At 38.7% G+C, this 21205-nt stretch overlaps 1 protein-coding gene across 1 annotated transcript; it reads right to left on the reverse strand.

Moving 5' to 3' along the window:
* Nucleotides 1-1314: 1314 nt before the first annotated feature.
* Nucleotides 1315-19478, reverse strand: LOC106138022 (odorant receptor Or1). Its single transcript, XM_060947422.1, has 16 exons — nt 19328-19478; nt 18295-18511; nt 17290-17400; nt 15721-15919; nt 13136-13315; nt 12446-12550; nt 11659-11814; nt 11131-11185; nt 7899-8115; nt 7169-7279; nt 6287-6341; nt 5705-5848; nt 4978-5157; nt 4333-4437; nt 2600-2785; nt 1315-1368 (listed from the first exon to the last, which is right to left on the reverse strand). Exons 1-16 carry the CDS (start codon nt 19476-19478, stop codon nt 1315-1317), a joined length of 2226 nt encoding a protein of 741 aa, XP_060803405.1.
* Between the last annotated feature and the right edge of the window lie 1727 nt (nt 19479-21205).

Consider the following 21205-nt stretch of genomic DNA (forward strand, 5'->3'; position numbering starts at 1 on the left):
ATATAGACGTGACTATATGTTAGCAATGTATTCATAAAGCTCATCTACATACATACATACATAAAAATCACGCCTCTTTCCCGGAGGGGTAGGCAGAGACTACCTCTTTCCACTTGCCACGATCTCTGCATACTTCCTTCGCTTCATCCACATTCATAACTCTCTTCATGTAAGCTCGGCGGTTTCGGGTACTTATAAACCTCATCTATTAACTTACTATTTAAAAAACTTTTTTCATACAGTTTTTGTATATATTTACACTAGATTTATCAATAGTTATCTTCACGCGAACACGTCTACCATTCCACGCCTCTGTCTAGTGCACTTATAGTATCGAATTCTGATAAGGTTCAACCGTTTACAACATGCAATAAATATAATCATAAGTGGAATTATTTTAATGACCATTGTAAAACGGTTAATGGTTTAGCAGCTACATTTATTAAAGACTAAGAGGCCGCCCGCGACTTCGTCCGTGTGGAATCAATCCCGCGGGAACTCTGGGATAAAAAGTAGCCTATATGTTATTCTGGGTCTTTAGCTACCTACATACCAAATTTCATCGTAATCGGTTCTAGTAGCTTTTGTGTGAAAGAGTAACAAACATCCATACTTACATCCTGACATACAAACTTTCGCATTTATAATACCTATTAGTAGGATAAAAATAAGTTCGCATTGAAAATGTCCTCCTTTTTTTTGAAGTCGGTTAAAAATAGTCAAATGTCTAAAAATTATATTCATCATTCGCTCTAATATTCAATTGTAAATCATGATGATAAAAGTAGTGTATGTAGGTATATAATTATACGCGCATGTATCACAAATATGATCACGTCTTTATCCCTAGCGGGATGGGCAGAGCCAATAGTTTTGAAAAGACTTAAATGCCACGTTCAGCTGAATTGCTTTACCGTGAAAGATTTTTATTTATTCTTTGTTGTCACATTTACAATTTGTAATATAGCTATTTATGCTATAGTACGAGTATTATCTAACAGTCTGCTACCTATGGGTTAAGCAGAGAACCTTACTTTACTATAAGCCTATAATAAATAAATAGTCTATAATATATAATATAATATATAATATAGGAAAGAGGTAGTCTCTGCCTACCCCTCCGGGAAAGAGGCGTGATTTTATGTATGTATGTATGTATAAATAAATACTTACCAATAAACTATATTAAATATTTTCAGTTTACATACAGAGATTATTATATGTACCTATGTATAGGGATTCATAACAACTACAATAAAATGCAGCTAAGTAAAATAGCTAAGTATAATTTTCATAATTATTTTCTATACTTTATTATTCTTGAACAGTTTGCAACACCGTGAAGAACGAGTACGATGCCTTTATAATCTGAAATCAGACAAAATTTGGGTTAAATATACTGTAAAAAATAAATGTATTAAGAAGAATAAACTAAAATGTAAGTAAATAATTCAAGACACGTTGGTGTCTTTTTACATAAATCTCTTTTCATAATAATGTTGAAAAGTTTTCTTAAGTTCTTACGCTTTCTTTTTAAGTACATACATACATATTGCGTACCCTTACGTCACGTCTATATTCCTTGCGATATAGACAGAGCCAACAGCATGAAAAGACTGATAGGCCGCGTTCAGATGTTTGGCTTAATGATAGAATTGAGATTCAAATAGTGTAATAGGTTGTTAGCCCATCGCCTAAAAGTTTACCCCAAGTAGGTATATAAGCCTATCCATTAGTCGCCTTTCGACATTCATGGAAAAGAGATAGAGTGATCCTATTAAAAACATTTCTATAGTTTTGTTTCAAATGTCACAGACAATTTATTTCTGGACCTTAAATATCAGTATTTCCACAGTTTTATCGAATTTACTTTTCGAATTAGTGCCTACCTAATGGCGTAATTTTTCTATAGAAAACGCATTTGACAGCCGAGAATTATAGAAACGAAGAGTCTAACTCCCCGAATTTCTAAAATATCCCTTTTAGATTCTGGAGGGAAAGGTCGCAGTGGGAAGACCTAGACTAACGTATCTTGATCAAATTAAGGACGTCCTGGTAAAGGATCAGGTCAAGAGTACCCGAAACCGCCGAGCTTGCATGAAGAGAGTTATGAATGTGGATGAAGCGAAGGAAGTATGCAGTGATCGTGGCAAGTGGAAAGAGGTAGTCTCTGCCTACCCCTCCGGGAAAGAGGCGTGATTTTATGTATGTATGTATATTTACTTTTCAAATTAATGCCTGCCTAATGGCGTTATCATATTTGTCTATAGAAAACGCATTTGACAGCCGATAATGAAAGAAATTAAGAATGTTACTCCCCGAATTTCTAAATTATCCCTTTAAGATTCTCACCGTGCCGTGTGGTTCCCGGCACCATTAAAAAAAAAGAAAGAATAGGACCACTCCATCTCGTTCCCATGGATGTCGTAAAAGGCGACTAAGGGATAGGCTTATAAACTTGGGATTCTTCTTTTAGGCGATGGGCTAGCAACCCGTCACTATTTGAATCTCAATTCTATCATTAAGCCAAACAGCTGAACGTGGCCTATCAGTACTTTTCAAGACTGTTGGCTCTGTCTATCCCGTAAGGGATAGAGACGTGATTATATGTATGTATGTAGATTCTCACCCGCATGAACGTGCCAAGCGAAAGATTGGTTATTCCACCGGCTGTGATGCAGACCACTCTCACGGAGCGGATCATCAGCATGAGGAGGTTCCTCCTGAGGGTCCTCGAGCATACGTACCAAGGACACTCGTAAGCCGCCGCCGAAATCTCCGTACTCTAGAACATATTAGATTTACATACTTACATACATACATACATACATACATATGGTCACGTCTATATCCCTTGCGGGGTAGACAGAGCCAACAGTCTCGAAAAGACTGAATGGCCACGTTCAGCTATTTGGCTTAATGGTAGAATTGAGATTCAAATAGTGACAGGTTGCTAGCCCATCGCCTAGAAAAGAATCCCAAGTTGTGAGCCTATCCCTTAGTCGCCTTTTACGACATCCAGGGGAAAGAGATGGAGTGGTCCTATTCTTTTTTGTATTGGTGCCGGGAACCACACGGCGCTGCATACATTCATATAAGTATATATGTGGATGAAGCGAAGGTAGTATGCAGAGATCGTGGCAAGTGGAAGGATGTAGTCTCTGCCTACCCCTCCGGGAAAGGCGTGATTTTATGTATGTATGTATGTAGACATATGTACATATAATCACGTCTATATCTCTTGCGGGGTAGACAGAGCCGACATTATTAAAAATACTAATAGGCCACGTTCAGCTGCTTAGCTTTATTATAGAAACGAGATTCAAATAGTGACAGGTTGCTAGCCTGTCGCCTAAAAGAAGAATCCCAAGTTTATAAGCCTATCCCTTAGTCGACTTTTACGACATCCATGGGAAAGAGATGGACAAGTCCTATTCTTTTTTTATATTGGCGCCGGGAACCACACAGCACCGAATAAATTTGACAATTATCATCATGACATGACACGTGAGGTAAATAACGAACCCTTAAGTTACGGCCTCTGTGGCGCAGCGGTAGTACGCTTAACTGTGACACCGGAGGTCCCGGGTTCGAATCCCGGCCAGGGCATGATGAGAAAAGAACTTTTTCTGTTTGGCCCTGGGTCTTGGATGTTTATTTATATAAGTATTTATTATAAAATATAGTATCGTTGAGTTAGTATCTCGTAACACAAGTCTCGAACTTACTACGAGGCTAACTCAATCAGTGTAATTTGTCCCGTATATATCTATTTATTTATTTGAGCGATCAGAAAAGTACTGACGTTAATGACTGTACGAAAAAGTTGCTTGATACATGTATCTGCCTACGTCACATGATACAAGTCTAGCAAAACACGCATGACAAGTAGTTTCGACTGTGGATGATAAAAATGATAGTCTACCGGCAAACTTCTGCGTTCTACGCGTATATAATGATTTAGCATACTTTATTCCTATGGTGCTCTTAGAGAAGAAAAAAGAAAAGGACTTTCTTTCTCTCATCTTTTTCTCATGGATGTCGTAAAAGGCGACTTAGGGATATGCTAATGGACTTGGGATTCTTCTTCTAGGCGATGGGCTTGCAACCTGTCACTACTACTGGTTCGAATTGAATTTTTTTGTTGTTAATATACCATTTATCGAGGAAGGCTTTTGTCTATATAACATCACGCTGCAACTTTTAGGAACGAAAAAATAATGGAAAATTTGAAAAAAACTGGGAAAATTATTCATCCTTGAGGGCTTCAATGATGCCCAAAATTACTATTCCACGCGGACGAAGTAGCGGGCACAGCTAGTGTCTTAATACCTGAATAGTCAATTCGTTGCCGTGATAACAATACAAAAACACTTGCAACATCATGACCGTCAAATATGCGAGCAATGACCACAGACGTACAAACTGCATTTCTTCCTGAAACAAAAATAAATATTAATATTGGTGCCGTGTGGTTCCCGGCACCAATAGAAAATAGGACACTTCATCTCTTTCCCGTGAGTTTCGTAAAAGGCGACTAAGGGATAGGCTTATCAACTTGGGATTATTCTTTTAGGCGATGGGCTAGCAACCTGTCACTATTTGAATCTCAATACTATCATTAAGCCAAACAGCTGAACGTGGCCTATCAGTATTTTCAAGATTGTTGGCTCAGTCTACCCCGCAAGGTATATAGACGTGATTATATGTATGTAATGTATGTAATTTAAATTGCACTGCATTACACAGTGCAATTTAAGTCAGTAGGTGTAATGTAGTCCAACCAAGAATAGTTTAATTTTTTTTACGGGACAATTTACACTGATTGAGTTAGCCAAGCCATCCAAGACCCAGGCCAATCAGAGAAAGTTCTTTTCTCATCATGCCCTGGCTGGGATTCGAACCCGGGGCCTCCGGTGTCACACACAAGCGTCCTACCGCTGCGCCACAGAGGCCGTCAAAAACTTAAATACTTACAAATGCCAGCTGGTAAGCGGTCACGCAGATTATGAAACTGGACACTGTCAGCTGGTAGAAGATAGGCATGGAAAAGTTCTTCTGTATCTGAACTGCTTTCAGCAAGATGGCCTGGTGTTCTTTAACACAGGCTCGTAGACGAAGTAGGACAATTTTCTCATCATCTTCTGATAGCATCATCTGAAAAATTTGCAATTTTCAATCTTATGGACTACACGTTTATGGTAAAATTAGCTTCTATATTTTTAGACATAATTCTTCTAACTGCATTAGCTACACCTTTATTTTACTTCATTTCATTCAGTAATGAATGATCTGTATTGTAATAACCAGCAAAAAAAAATCACTTATTTCTTAAAATTTTGAAACCACTAAATGCCCTTTAAATGCAACGTTTCATACACAATCTCGACAAATAGTGCACCATACTTCGCCTAAATACACCTTCAATTTCAATAATTTACGTTTCATTTCTTTGGCCTACTATTGGAATACCTATGCGGCGACATCTCTACGTAACACGTCACAACAATAAAAAAAAAATCACGACGCGACGCTTTCAATCAAAAACATCGAAAAACCTGAATCGCGCAAGCAAAGATTTCACGGTTAGGAGCATATATACAACCAACACAACATCGTCTGTCGCGCGGTTCCCCAGGCATAACACCTAGCCTGGCGGAAAATCTTTCCTTTCGAGCCGAATCATCGCTCTCGCTACACCTACCTTAGCATTAACTTTCAGGTTTTGACACAGCTTAGTCAGCGATAACGCTAGCAGTCTGAACCGGCAGTAGCACTGCGCAGTAAGTGACGTCACCAATGTGTCCAAGCTGATGTTCACTATGGCCGACAAGATCAGTGCTGTAGACTGAAATGTACTTCATATGAAGCTTAATATGAAAACAATCTTAATTTCAAGAGTCAATCATTAATATTAATAAATAAATATATACGGGACAAATTACACTGATTGAGTTAGCCTCGAAGTAAGTTCGAGACTTGTGTTACGAGATACTAACTCAACGATATTATATTTTTAATAAATACTTATATAGAGAAACATCCAAGACCCAGGCCAATCAGAAAAAGTTCTTTTCTCATCGTGCCCTGACCGGGATTCGAACCCGGGACCTCCGGTGTCACAGACCAGCGTTCTACCGCTGCGCCACAGAGGCCGTCCAAAGAATTCTAGGTAATATAAATCTGTACAAATATTAAACGCAGACTATCATTCTATAAAGAATAAATAAAGAATATTTTTGTTTATTTTTATTGTATAACTGAAAGCTGCTGTTCCAGAACTCACTTGATGCAGATAAGTTATTTCAAAGGCCGGAGATACAGTAGCGTCAAACGGATATCTGAAAGTAAATAAAAATCAACAAAACAAAGATTCATTAAGTAAGGCAAATGAAAAACACCTCGTACATAATTACAGGCGTACTATAGCAATCTTAACGGATCTGGATAAAATCTTTGAACTAATGGTATGTCCTCAAATTCAACAACACTTCAATAAATCCTTGACTGAGAAACAGCACGGCTTTGTTAGGGGCAGATCAATTTCTATCAATCTTGTCAAGTTTACGGATGAGCTATCTAAAGCAATCAATCAGAGAGAAACAGATGTTATCTATACCAATTTCGATAAGGCGTTCGACAAACTGCCTCACCATATTTTAATAAATAAATTAAGGATGCTCGGCTTCTCTGAAAACATTTTAAAATTAATCCAATTATACCTGACGAATAGATCATTTTACATACATAAATACATATGGTCACGTCTATTTCCCTTGCGGGATAGACAGAGCCAACAGTCTTGAAAAGACTGATAGGCCACGTTCAGCTATTTGGGTTTAAGATAGAATTGAGATTCAAATAGTAACAGGTTGCTAGCCCATCGCCTAAAAAAGAATCCCAAGTATGTAAGCCTATCCCTTAGTCGCCATGGGAAAGAGATGGAGTGGTCCTATTCTTTTTTGTATTGGTGGTGGTTGGAACCACGCTTAAAAGTTACCTCTAAAAATTTTGCAAACTGATCATTTTATGAAGAGAGTTATGAATGTGGATGAAGCAAAGGAAGTATGCAGAGATCGTGGCAAGTGGAAAGAGGTAGTCTCTGCCTACCCCTCCGGGAAAGAGGCGTGATTTTATGTATGTATGATCATTTTATGTGTAAACCCACCGAGCTGGTAATGGCAGAAGAGGTTTCTCCACACTGGCAGCCAATCCAAACACCACATTGAGAGACAGGAACGTGAATATGTACAGCTGCCAAGTAGTCAGCCTGTCCACGCTTAAAACAAAACCTTTGATCAATAAAATCTTTCTATTTTTGTAGTCAATTGCGGCTATATAAGACAAAAACTCTTCGAGGAAAGTTTTCTTTTTTTTTTTAATTTTGGACAAATTTCACACATTGAGTTAGCCTCGAAGTAAATTCGAAACTTGTGTTACGAGATACTTACTCAACGATACTATATTTTCTAATAAATACTTGTATAGATAAACATCCAAGACCCAGGCCAATCAGAGTAACCTAGCCGGGATTCGAGCCCGGGACCTCTGGTGACACAGACAAGCGCACTACCGCTGCGCCACAAAGGCCGAAGTTGGTGGTGGAGACATTAGTTTACCTAATTGGTGTATAATAGAATAGATTTATCTTCAAAATTGGATACACGATATCACTTATTGACGTCACATTACGTTAATCTTATTATATGTACTACCGCTTCCAAAGCGCATGTGTAGAAGAAGCGGCGGAACAAACTACACTGCAGAATATTCACGGGACGTCGAATTACAAATATAGCTCTCATAAATTGAAATCCTGGACTGAATAATACTTTCTCAAAAAGAGAAAATTGTATTAATGAACATTTAAGTATAATAGGTACTAATTATAGATTCACCTCTTTACTACAGCGATTTCATCATCATCCTTCACGTCCCTCAGCTTCTTATCCATGTCATCGACCATCTCGTGTATCTGGTCGCGTCTCATCATCACGTTGATCATCTTGATGAACAGCACGATGTTGGTGAACAGCAGGAACCCAGCGCTGGTCATCGCGGAGACATCACCGAAGACGCTGATCAGTTCAGCTGCTTGAACTGTTATGTAGAGGCCTTGATGGACACGAAGTTACGTTATTACATTCATTTCATTCATTTATATAATCACGTCACCCTTGCGGGGTACAGAGCCGGCAGCTTTGAAAGACTGATAGGCCACGTTCAGCTATTAGGCTTTACGATAGAATTAAGATTTAAATAGTGACAGGTTGCAAGCCCATGTGGTTCCCGGCACCAATACAAAAAGAATAGGACCACTCCATCTCTTTCCAATGGATGCCGTAAAAGGCGACTAAGGGATGGGCTAACAAACTTGGGATTTTTTTTAGGCGATGGGTTAGCAACCTGTCACTATTTGAATCTCAATTCTATCATTATGCCAAATAGCTGACCGTGGCCATTCAGTCTTTTCAATACTGTTGGCTCTGTCTACCCCGCAAGGGACATAGACTTGACCATATGTATGTGTGTATGTATGCAAGCCCATCGCCTAAAAGAAGAATCCCAATTTTATAAGCTTCACACTCTTCACACTCTTGAATCACTCTACCTGTTACAAAAAACCGCATCAAAATCCGTTGCGTAATTTTAAAGATTTAAGCATATCGACAAACAGACTAAAATAGCGACTTTGTTTTATACTACATATGTGGTGAAGATTGCAGTACGAGAGTATGGGAAGATTAGAAGAAGCCATTTGAACTAGACCTTATAGATTCCATGTTATTTTATAATTGCGATGCCCCACAGGGTTCATATTACACCTATTTATAATCAGTTACTGTAATTCAACTGATGTACTTTATGATATGCAATGAAGATTTTGATTTTCAATTAAATTATAATTCCTATGTGACCTCCCTGAACAATATCTTAGAATAAACACAGTAACAAATATTTTTCATGAAAGTACGTACGAAAAGTTTATTAGGCGACGGGCTATCAACCTGTCACTATTTGAATCTCAATTCTATCATTAAGCCTAAAATCTGAACGTGGCCTATTAGTCTTTTCAAGACTGTTGGCTCTGTCTGTCCTATAGACGTGACTATATGTATGTATGTAAGTACGTACCAACCAAGTAAACAATAGAAATCGTGGCATGTATATTTTTCAAGATCTTCCCATCCTTCTCATCCCCTCTCCTTGACCAAAACCCGGCCAATTTGAGTACGGTGAGACAGAGTCTCAAACACCACGTCGCATTGGGGACTAAAATCGTCATGATTGTTTCGTTGATTGAAAAAAAAAAGATATTGGTTACGTGTTTTTATTTATATTTAGTAGGTCAGAGGTGAGAAACATTTGGTAAATAAAGTACAAACGATTTTAAATCTTTATTATATTAAATACTTCATTTTATACATAATTTTAAATCGTAAAAGAGTTTGATTTTTACGAATAATTTACGATATATTACACACATTGAATTGGCCTCGAAGTATTTCAAATGTCCCAATCCCCCATTCTTATTTTTATTGGTGCCGGGAACTAAACGGCACACGATAAATTATTTATAAAAATATAAACCTTTTTCGATATAAATAATATAATAAAAGTAAATAAAGTGTACTATATTATAAAGATATAAAGTCGCTACTACACCATCTCGAACTCATTCTAAAGAACACAAGAAGGTTTCTTTTAACTTTCTATTTTGAAATACATTTGAAATGGTTTCGAACCTATGTCCTGTCCGCTATAATTATAGGTTACACAAACATTGCAGCTCGTAACAATTAAGTCATTAACGTAATTCTCACCTTTGTACATGAAAACCGATAGTCTGTGAATAAAAATATAAAACGCATGTTGACATTAAACGTTCAGAAAATTATACACGTAGCAAAACTCATGAATTCATTAGAAGTTACGAATTTATGCTGCTGTGCCCGCATCTTCGTCCGCGTGTTTTTTTTTTCACATCTTCCATTATTTCTTCGCTCCTAAAAGTTGCAGCGTGATGTTAGATGTATAGCCTAAAGCCTTCCTCGATAAATTGTCTATTCAACACAAAAATAATTTTTCAATTCAAATAAGTAGTTCCTGAGATTAGCGCGTTCAAACAAAAAAACACAACTCTTCAGCTATATATATTTGTATAGATGCTGCAGTGTAGTTTGTTACCGCTTCTTCTGCACTGACGCTTTGGAAGCGACAGTGAACTTAGTTTTAAGTAATTTATTTGACGTCAATCAATATTGTGAAACCAAAAGATGTGACAATTATTAAGTGATATTGAAATGTCTCATAATAATGTTTTGATTTTTTTTAATTTTGAGTATTAGCTAATACCTCCGATTTTACTAAATACTACTGCGAGATAAAAACTCTTTTTCATCTCGCAGTGGTTTGTGTTGCTTCTAAACCATTGGCCCTGGGTTCGATTCTTCGTCAGGCTAAAACTAAAGCATAGTTGTTGGATGTCAACTATAAGAACTTATTACAAAAACATATAGTACTAGAGGCCGCCCGCGACTTCGTCCGCATGGAAACCCTATCAATCCCGCGGGAACTCTGGGATAAAAAGTAGCCTATGTGTTATTCTGGGTCTTCAGCTACCTACATACCAAATTTCATGGTAATCGGTTCAGTAGTTTTTGCGTGAAAGAGTAACAAACATCCATACAAACTTTCGCCTTTATAATAGTAGTAGGATCATTGAGTTAGAACCACATTACTTTGGGACTAGCTCAAAACAAGGTGAACAAAAAAGAATTTTATTAACATTTAATGTATTTATATGTGTTAAAATTATATATTTTTTCTGTTTTAAAAAGTATATGTTAATGAATGCTTAAAAATAAAAATTTCAATGTTGCCAGCCTTCTGGGCACACTTCCGCAAGTTGATGCTGATGCAGGGACTATACAATTAGTTAATTAGTTAATTTCATTTTAGTTTGTAATCATCCTTTCCTTTTCTTTTTTAAAAATTGTTTTAATAGTTGTTTTAAGTTATAAGTTTTAATTTTGTTCATTCCTTAAAATGTTTTACTTTTACAACATTCGAAAATTAAATAGATATAAATTCTAAATTTATTTGTAATTCACATTCACTGTCATAGTTATTTCTCGTCGACTTGTTTCAACAAGGTGAACAGGGAATATGATGCTTTAATTATCTGAAAAGAAGGTAAAAAAATCTTTTTAAATAAATAATTTAAATGAACAGCACTGAAGAGTGCACAGAGGAATCCCGGGTGAAACCAAGATTCTGGATTTGTGAGTCAGCTTTTTACACGAAGCGACTCCCGTCAGGCCTATTCTTTTTAATTTTTTTGTGTCATATCATAACCCATATTGGATGATGTTTAAATCGATGAATCCTTGATGATGTGCCGTGTGGTTCCCGGCACCAATAGAAAAAAAAGAATAGGACCACCACTCTTTTCAAGACAGGTGGCTCTGTCTACCCCGCAAGGGATGTGAACGTGATTAAATGTGTATATCTGTATGTATGCAACCTGTTACTTTCTTACAGTTGATCGCCTAAAAAGGAATCGCAACTTTAATTATAAGACTTCGGCTTAATCTAATTTTACGATGTGTGTATATAAAAAGCGAGTGTGGGAGTTGAGTAATAAATTGTTATTACCGCCATAAACGAAGCCAAGGATAGAGTGGTGAAGCCACCAGCGGTGATGCGGGCGATTCTTCTGGACCTCGTCATGATGAACAGGATGTCACGGCGCCGCGCTGGAGACATGACGTACCAGGGACTTAGGTACGCTGCGCCGGCGATCTCTGAGCTCTGTTTTATATCGATACATACATATAATCACGTCTATATCCCTGGCGAGGTAGACAGAGCCACCAGTCTTGAAAAGACTGATAAGTTCAGCGGTTTTGGCTTAATGATAGAATTGGGATTCGAATAGTGACAGGTTGCTAGCCCATCGCCTAAAAGAAGTATCTCAAGTTTATAAGCATATCCCTTAGTCGCCCTTTATGACATTCATGGGAACGAGATGGAGAGGTCAATTTTTTTTTTCATTGGTGCCGAGAATCACACGTCAGGTTTCATATCAATCAATCAAATAATTTACATTACATCCGTATAATCACGTCCATGCTATCCTATAAAAAAGAATCAAAGTTTGTTAGCCTATTTCTCAGTCGCCTTATACGTTATCCCTGGGAAAGAGATGGAATGGTCCTATTTAAAGTTGCTGGTAACCACATGGTACCTTGGGTTACAGTTTTTTTTCAAGACCATTGGCTCTGTCTACCCCACAAGGAATAGTGGCATTTTAGAATTATTTTTTTTGGGTGCAGCATCTAAACTAATACCAGTGCTAGTAATTTCAGCATCTAAACTGATACCAGTGCTTATAATACATGGTGACTCTCCTATTTTTTTTATCACAACCAACAGTCCTCACCTCCTCAGACAGCTGGTTCCCCTGGTAGCAGTACAGGAACACCTGGAACATCATATTCACGAGGTACGTACACATCGACGCCAGTCTAACCATGTTGCCAGATTGCTGAAACGAATTTTAGGTTCAATTAAAACATACATATAATCACGTCTATTTGAATCTCAGTTCAATCATTAAGCCAAACAGCTGAACGTGGCCTATCAGTGTTTTCAAGACTGTTGACTCTGTCGGCCCCACAAAGGATGTTGACGAAGACATAAATGGTGACCAATAGTCACAAGACTTGATGACCACATTTGATAAGATGTCTTAATTCGTGATAGTGACAGATTTAGGTTAACGATGGGCCAGCAACCTGTCACTATTTGAATCTCAATTCCATCATAAAGCCATACAACTGAACGTTGCCTTTCAGTCATTTCAACACTGTTGGCTCTGTGTACCCCCCAAGGAATATAGACGTGACTATATGTATGTATGTGACAGATTTGCTCTCTCTCTATCTCTATCTCTAAAGAAAAAAGGTTTGCTATCTGAAGGCAGACAACGGTCCGCGTCGACTGGAGCGAGGTACACAGCGCCGTGTGGTTTTGGTGGGTTTGAGTCCAAAATGTACAGGCCTTTATGGGAAGAAGAGAGTCCTTACATATGTCAAAAAGCCTCCAAGCTTCCTGATGCTGGACCACTTACAGAAACAAGCTGGAAGGCGGTGACACAGATGATGACCAGCGACACGTTAAACTGCGCAAAAGTGGGCTCGGAGAAGTACAGCTGCATCTGAGTGGCAGCCTCCAGGGCTGACTGATGGTGGACCACGCAGCGTCGGATGCGGGAGACCAGGGTCTTCTCTTGTTGGGGAGACAGGAGACCCTGGTTATGGAAATACATACATACGTACATATGATCACGTCTACGTATACGTACTTATTATTAAGGACATCCTGGTAAAGGGTCAGGTCAAAAGTACCCGAAACCGCCGAGCTTGCATGAAGAGAGTTATGAATGTGGATGAAGCGAAGGAAGTATGCAGAGATCGTGGCAAGTGGAAAGAGGTAGTCTCTGCCTACCCCTCCGGGAAAGAGGCGTGATTTTATGTATGTATGTATGTATGTATCACATCTGTATCCCTTGCGGGGTAGACAGAGGCAACAGTCTTGAAAATACTGATAGACCACGTTCAGCTGTTTGGCGTGCTGATAGAATTGAGATTCATATAAAGTGACAGGTTGCTAGCCCGTCGCCTAAAAGAAGAATTCCAAGTTTATAAGCCCATCCCTTAGTCGCTTTTTACGACATCCATAGGAAAGTGATGGAGTGGTCCTATTCTTTTATTTTTATTGGTAACGGGAACCACACGGCAATCTATACTTATATATTATAAAGCTGAAGAGTTTGTTTGTTTGAACGCGCTAATTTCAGGATCTACTGGTTCGAATTGACTAATTCTTTTTGCGTTGAATAGACCATTCATCGAGGACGGCTTTAGGCTATATAACATCACGCTGCAACTTTAAGGAGCAAAGAAATAATGGAATATGTGAAAAAAAACGGGGAAAATTATTCATCCTTCAATGATGCCCAAAATAACTATTCCACACGGACGAAGGCGCGGGCACAGCTATATATAAACTCTTCCGTTACTGAGTGGCTTACTGACAGATAAAGTACAGCCCACACCGCTGGGTCCAGAGTCTAGAAATTTGACATATAGGTTCCTCATTGAGTTCACTAAGAAAGACTTTACCGAATATAATGCAGAAATTGAAATTTTCGGGATTTTTCGGTCTACGCGAGCGGAGCTGCGTGCGTATTATAATACTTTTTACAATCTTTTTTTAAAGGGTTTGTTTTTCAATGATGACTACCAGGTTGTTTTAGAGAATTTCAAGTACCGCCTGCCATATATTTTATCAATAACATATATAAATTTTATTAAAAACTGAAAGGCTTAGCCCCTTTTGCGTCCGACGCCTAAATTTCTTTTAACGCCCTCTATTTGTTTTCACACGAACTTCTGCTACGAAGCTACCAATGCTACGAGCATCGTAGCGGTGTAGAAGCGCTCTTGATTTTTCGTAGCAACCTCGTAGCAAAGTGGTAGTTCTATTAATGTTACAGAGATCTTAACTACGCCTGATAACCAAAATTTTAAGAATGTATATTTTATTTCTTGCATGATATTTTTAAACCGATGATACTATACTAAAAAAACATAATCAAAATTGGTCCATAAACGACGAAGTTATCCGCGGACATACATAAAACAAAAAAAAATATATACGGTCGTATTGTGAAATACCTCCCATTTATGAAGTCGGTTAAAAAGGAGTTACAGTATTTTAAGACGTACACTTTTTAAATGTGGTACTTTTTTATTAGACGGCCTAAACTAGACGAACGTATCGTGATTAAATTAACGTCCTGGCCTAAGGGTCAGGTCAAGAGTACCCGAAACCGACGAGCTTGCATGAAGAGAGTTATGAATGTGGATGATGCGAAAGGAGTATGCAGAGATCGTGGCAAGTGGAAAGATGTAGTCTCTATAATGTATGTATGTATTTACTTTTTTATAATCTAGATTTAAAACTATGTGAATATTTAATATAGCTTTGCCCGCGACTTCGTCCGCGTGGAATATTTATTTTGGGCATCACTGAAGTCCTCAAGGATGAATAATTTTCCCCGTTTTTTTTTTCACATATTCCATTATTTCTTTGCTCCTTATAGTTGCAGCGTGATTCAATCATTCTTAACAATTCGACATATTTCACGCGTAAAAAACGGCGTCGCGCGTGTCTTACTAGGTGCAGGACGGGTAAATCAAAAGGCACTGAGCCCTCATAGACAAAGCTAGGGGCTAGAGTGGAGCAGGTAACTGGTCACTACAGTTTCTTTGACCTCCTTTTGTTCTTGTCATTAAAGACAAAATTTGAGGCACTCCATCTTATAGACACTTAAAACTTACAACACCCTGGACAGGTAGATCTCGACAGAGGTTCCTCAAGGAGAGGGCTAGGAGTTGCAGCCGGCAGTGGCACTGGGCCAGAAGACTGTAGACGCCATGAACGGAGCGTACACTTGGTGGGTAATGCCCCCCCCCCCCCCCTCCCGTAACATCAAAGGAAGAGAAATTGAAATGGAGACTGGAGACTACTCTTTTTGCTTTAATCCCAGTCTACTTATCATCACTTAGACTTTAAGGCATCACTGAATCATATGTTGAAGACCCTTTAAAAAGATCTATACACGTATCCATGTTTTAAAAATGTACTTACCACACCCTGGACGGGTAGATCCCGACAGAGGGTCCTCAAGGACAGGGCTAGGAGTTGCAGCCGGCAGTGACACTGGGCCAGAAGACTGGTCACCACAGTGTCCTTGGCCACATTGAGGAACGCCGCCACGAACAGGGCATATACCTGGTGGGCGTATGTGAGCTCGTATGCTGGTGACTTTGTGGTGTCGTATGGGTACCTGGCCGGATGTAATAGCACATATATACCATATAATCAGGTCTATATCCCTTGCGGGGTAGAGCCAACAGTCTTGAAAAGACTGAATGGCCACGTTCAGCTATTTGGCTTAACGATAGAATTGAGATTCAACTAGTGACATGTTGCTAGCCCATCGCCTAAATAAATCCCAAGTTTGTAAGCCTATCCCTTAGTCGCCTATTTACGACATCCATGGGAAAGAGATGGAGTGGTACTATTCTTTTTGTATTGGTACCGGGAACCACACGGCACATATATATAATAGTACATATATATATACATAAAATCACATCTATATCCACCACCTATATCCAGCCACGTTCAGCTGTTTAACTCAATGATGGTCAATCTGGGTTCAAATATGTTGATAGCCTTACAAGAAGAGTCTCAAATTTGTAAGCCTATCCCTCTGGGAAAGACAAAGAGTGGTCAATGCGTGATGCGCATAAAGGCACAGGTTCAATTTCCAGCATTCTGTCATTAAGCCAAACAGCTGAACGTGGCCATTCAGTCTTTACTCGTACAAGACTGTTGGCTCTATCTACCCCGCAAGGGATATAGACGTGGCTATATGTATGTATTAGTTTGAATATTAACTGATGGTCTTACTGTAAGGTATCATTGTAACATCATACATGGTAACATCGTGATTAAACCTGCACATTCAGAAAACATGATCGATTAGATACAGATTATATTCCCCTGCAAAGGTTGCGTAGGTCAGTTAGGACTCGTTTCGTATTAAAACCTGACTCATCCAATCCAGGATCCATGGTCAAGATACCCCAGGCTGCTCTACAGAGCGGTGAGGATGCAACCGGGACTTAAGCCAGGATGAAGAAGAATGATAATGAAAACTCTCTTGTAAGCCTCTCTTAATAATGGATATTGCAATTTCTATTGCATTGCTAAGGGACCTAAGGTTGCTATTCTTTTATTTCTACCCTTCTCCTAAACTTGGACAATGTATGTTTTAACACAATATACTTAAGTGAATTCCATTGTGTGTAAAAACTCAAAATTGCTATTTAAAGTATACAAACATACATACAATCACGTCTTTATCCCTTACAGGGTAGATAGAGCCAACAGTCTCGCAAAGACTGAAAGGCCACGTTCAGCTTTATCTAAATACTAGCTGACCCGGCAAACGCTGTTTTGCCAATTATTTTTATATATTATAGTGTATGTTACTCGTGGATAATGTAGCTTTCAAATGGTGAAAGCATTTTTAAAATCGGTCCAGTAGTTTTTGAGCCTATTCATTACAACCAAACAAACAAAGTTTTCCTCTTTATAATATTAGTGTAGAAAAAAATAAGTAAATAAAATCCAAAGGATAATCTTTACCAAGCTCTGAGAGGTAGGTTTCCGCTCTCGGCACTGGTGGCGAAGCCGGTTATGGTGACCAGGGTGAGGGTGAAAAATGATATCAGCTGCAGGCGGGTTTGCTTGTCACAACTGTAACAAACCATAACATACTCTTACGGTGAGGGAAAACATCGTAAGGAAACCTACATATTTAGGCAATTGGTTGTGTAACCATGAATCCAATGCGAATTTGGTTAGGTTAGTGACGAAAAACATCGTGAGGAATGTCACATTCAGGCAACTGGATGTGTAACCGTGGATCCAATGCGGGTTAGGTTAGGTTAGGTTGCGGAGGTCAGATGGGAGTCGCTTCGTGTAAAATCTTGAGAGGGTGAGGGATAAAATCATGAGAAAACCTACACATTCAGGCAACTGGAGATGTAACCATAGATCCAATGTGGGTTAAGTTTACGTGCAAAAGTTGCGGAGGTCAGATGGGAGTCGCTTCGTGTAAAAACTTGACTCACCCAATCTACGATCCGTGGTCAAAGGCTCGAGCTCCTCGACAGGGAAGTGAGGATGCAACCGGGACTAAAGCCAGGTGGAAGGAAAACTGTTACATACCAGAGAAGGTTTTGGAAAGGTATCAAAAGTAAAGGTATCTGAGCGAAGTGTCACGCGGTCAGAAGCGTTTCTTTATCACGAGTTGCTTACGTTTAAGATTATTGTAATAACAGATACCGCGTAGTAGCTGAAATTAAAATATTGCTTTTTTTTAATAGTACCACTCCTACACACTCACACGCGACTAAGGGATAAGCTTTTAAACTTGGAATTCTTCTATTAGGCGATGCGTTAGCAACCTTTCACTGTTCGGATATCAATGCTATTATTAAGCCAAATAGCTGAACGTGGTCTATCAGCCTTTTTAAGACTGTTGGCTCTGTCTACCCCGCAAGGGATTAGGGAAGAAGGGAGGCACGTGATTTTATGTATGTATGTATGTTTTTAAAGCGATGATTAAAAGTCGATAAGCGGCCTTACTTAATTACAATGTTCCTCGCCTCCTCAGTCTCCACTGCCTTCAGCACCCTGCTCCCATCATCAACCAGCGCTCGGATCCTGTCCCCCCTCACAGCAATGTTGATGAACTTGGTGGCTTGGGCCAGGTTGGTGAACAAGAGGAAGGCGGTAGCCGTCATCAGGGGTATGTCGCCCCATATCACGAATAAGTCAATGGTCTGGGCTAACAGGAATATTCCTTGAAATTGAAAAATAAGTTAACCACTTTTTTACATGATTGTAATTGCGTTAAGTTCTCGAACGCCCCTGTACGCCCGTGTTTCAGATAATTTTTTTTACGTTCCTAGTATTGTTTTGGCAAGTAAGAAATCAATATTTATTGCAACAAAAAGGATTACAGAATAATAAAAAAAAATACAAAAAATATAAACATAACAGTAAAAAAATCATTAAGAATTGAAAGAACCACATGTGCCGAAAAAAAAATAATTATAATAATTCATTATATTAGTATAATATGTTAGTAACAGTTTCCTTTTAGACTTATATATTAAGTAGAAAAAAATATATACGTAATGAAATTAATTCTATAAAGAATCTAATCTAAAAAAAAAAAGTTTTTTAATGATTTCTTTGTCATTTTATTCTTTTCTTCGATCAACCAGAACGTAAATATAATGTCTTTAACAAGAATCACCAATTACGAGAAGGCCGCATGAACATTGTCAGTCATCGTCATGGTTCCAGCGAGCCCCTCAGTGAGCCAGAACCCCCCCAGCCTCAACCCAGTCGGCGCCGTGTACCAAAGACTGTTCTTGAAGTTTTTACATAAATTTGAATACATCGCGAGAAAACCTGCACATTCAGGCAACTGGACGTGTAACCATGGTCTTCTACGGGCTTAGGGTTTTCTGCAAAGGTTGCCGAGGTCCGATTGTGTTAAAACCTGACGCACCCAATCCAATGATCATGGGCGTACTTCGGGCGGTCCAAAGCGGTGAGGATGTAACCAGGTCTATAGCCATAAAGATGAAGAGGAAGAAGATGTCTTTACCAAGTAACACAGTAAACGAGAAGGCTGCGTACACGTCGTAAGCCGTCCTCGTGGTACCGGCGAGACCTTCAGGTGGCCAGAACCCCACCAGCCTCAACCCAGTCAGCGCCAAAGACAGCGATAGGTTAGGATTCTCTACCAGTAAATGCATACTTGCTTGCTGATGGAGAAAATTAAGATTTGATGTATATAGACAATGGAACATATAAGTAGATTTACAAACATACATATATACATATGGTCACGTCTATATACCTTTCGGGGTAGACAGAGCCAACAGTCTCGAATAGACTGAATGGCCACGTTCAGCTATTTGGCTTAATGATAGAATTGAGATTCAAATAGTGACAGGTTGCTAGCCCATCGTCTAAAAAAGAATCCCAAGTTTATAAGCCTATCCCTTAGTCGCCTTTTACGACATCCATGGGAAAGAGATGGAGTGGTCCTATTCTTTTTTGTATTGGTGCCGGGAACCACACGGCGCATAAGTAAATTTTGCAGGAAATTTTGTGAGTTAAAAAGAGTTTTGAGGAAAGGGACCTAAGTCACTTGCATTTCGCTTGGCTTTTTTTGGTTTTAGCAAACATCAAAATGTAAGAGGACTATCAATTCGACACTTTTTTCGTATGTGTCCTGGGTGATCAAAGTGGAATCCTACTAATATTATAAATGCAAAAGATTGTATGTCAGGATGTCAGTATGGATGTTTGTTACTCTCTCACGCAAAAACTTCTGAACCGATTACGATTAAATTTGGTGTGTAGGTAGCTGAAGACCCATAATAACATATAGGCTACTTTTTATCCCGGAGTTCCCGCAGGATAGATTGTTAAGTTATGATAGGGTTTCCACGCGGACGAAGTCGCGGGCGGCCTCTAGTAAACCATAAAAATTATATTCAATACTTGAATTTTACTCTATAACACATTTTCACAGACATCGAAAAATTCACAATTCGGCTTATAAATATATAATTTCTTTTTTTACGATGAAAACAAAATATCGTGAGGAAACCTGCATGTTCAGGAAAATTGATGTGTAACCATGATCGATCCAATACGGGTTACGTTTACCTGCAAAAGGTTGCGGATGTCTGATGGGAATCGCTTCGTGTGAAAACCTGTCTCACCCAATCCAGGATCCATGGTCAAAGTCTTGCCCCGGGCTCCTCTCCAGAGTGGTGAGGATGCAACCGGGACTAAAAGCCAGGAGGAAGAAGAATGTCTCCTCTGAATGCTTGCGTGTTTTAGTCACATACTAATTAATTTATATTGAATTATACACTCCATCTCTTTCCCGTGGATGTCGTTAAAGGCGACTATGGAATAGGCTTATAAACTTGGGGTCCTTCCTTTAGGTGACAGGCTAGCAACCTGTCACTATTTGAATCTCAATTCTATCATTAAGCCAAGCAGCCGAACGTGGCCTATTAGTCTTTTTAGTACTGTCGGCTCTGTCCACCCCGCAAGGGATATAGACGTGATTATATGTATGTATGTATGTTATATACTTACGATTGAATAGTCCTTATATATTTTTAAAATATTATTTACTGTATCTCAAAAACCAGCCTATCATAACCGAAGCTGATGATGAAGTGTACCTTTTGTTAAACATTATCAAGGCAGGGCATTTACTAAATTTGGAGTTGATAATAACTAACTGTGATTGCTTACTAATTCTTTAAATCACTGGGGTGAAAAACATTTGGCAAATATTTTTTTTTAATTTTTTTAAATTATTTTATAAATTATTTTTATAATAAATTGAGTTTGTTTGACGATGGTAAGAAAGATGAGGCATAAAATAAATAAATATAAATATCTTCCTTTTTAAAACATATCCTTTAAAGCCGTGGGATTCGCCACTTGAATAGAA

Source organism: Amyelois transitella, chromosome 13 (genome assembly GCF_032362555.1).
Source record: "Amyelois transitella isolate CPQ chromosome 13, ilAmyTran1.1, whole genome shotgun sequence".
Taxonomy (NCBI): domain Eukaryota; kingdom Metazoa; phylum Arthropoda; class Insecta; order Lepidoptera; family Pyralidae; genus Amyelois; species Amyelois transitella.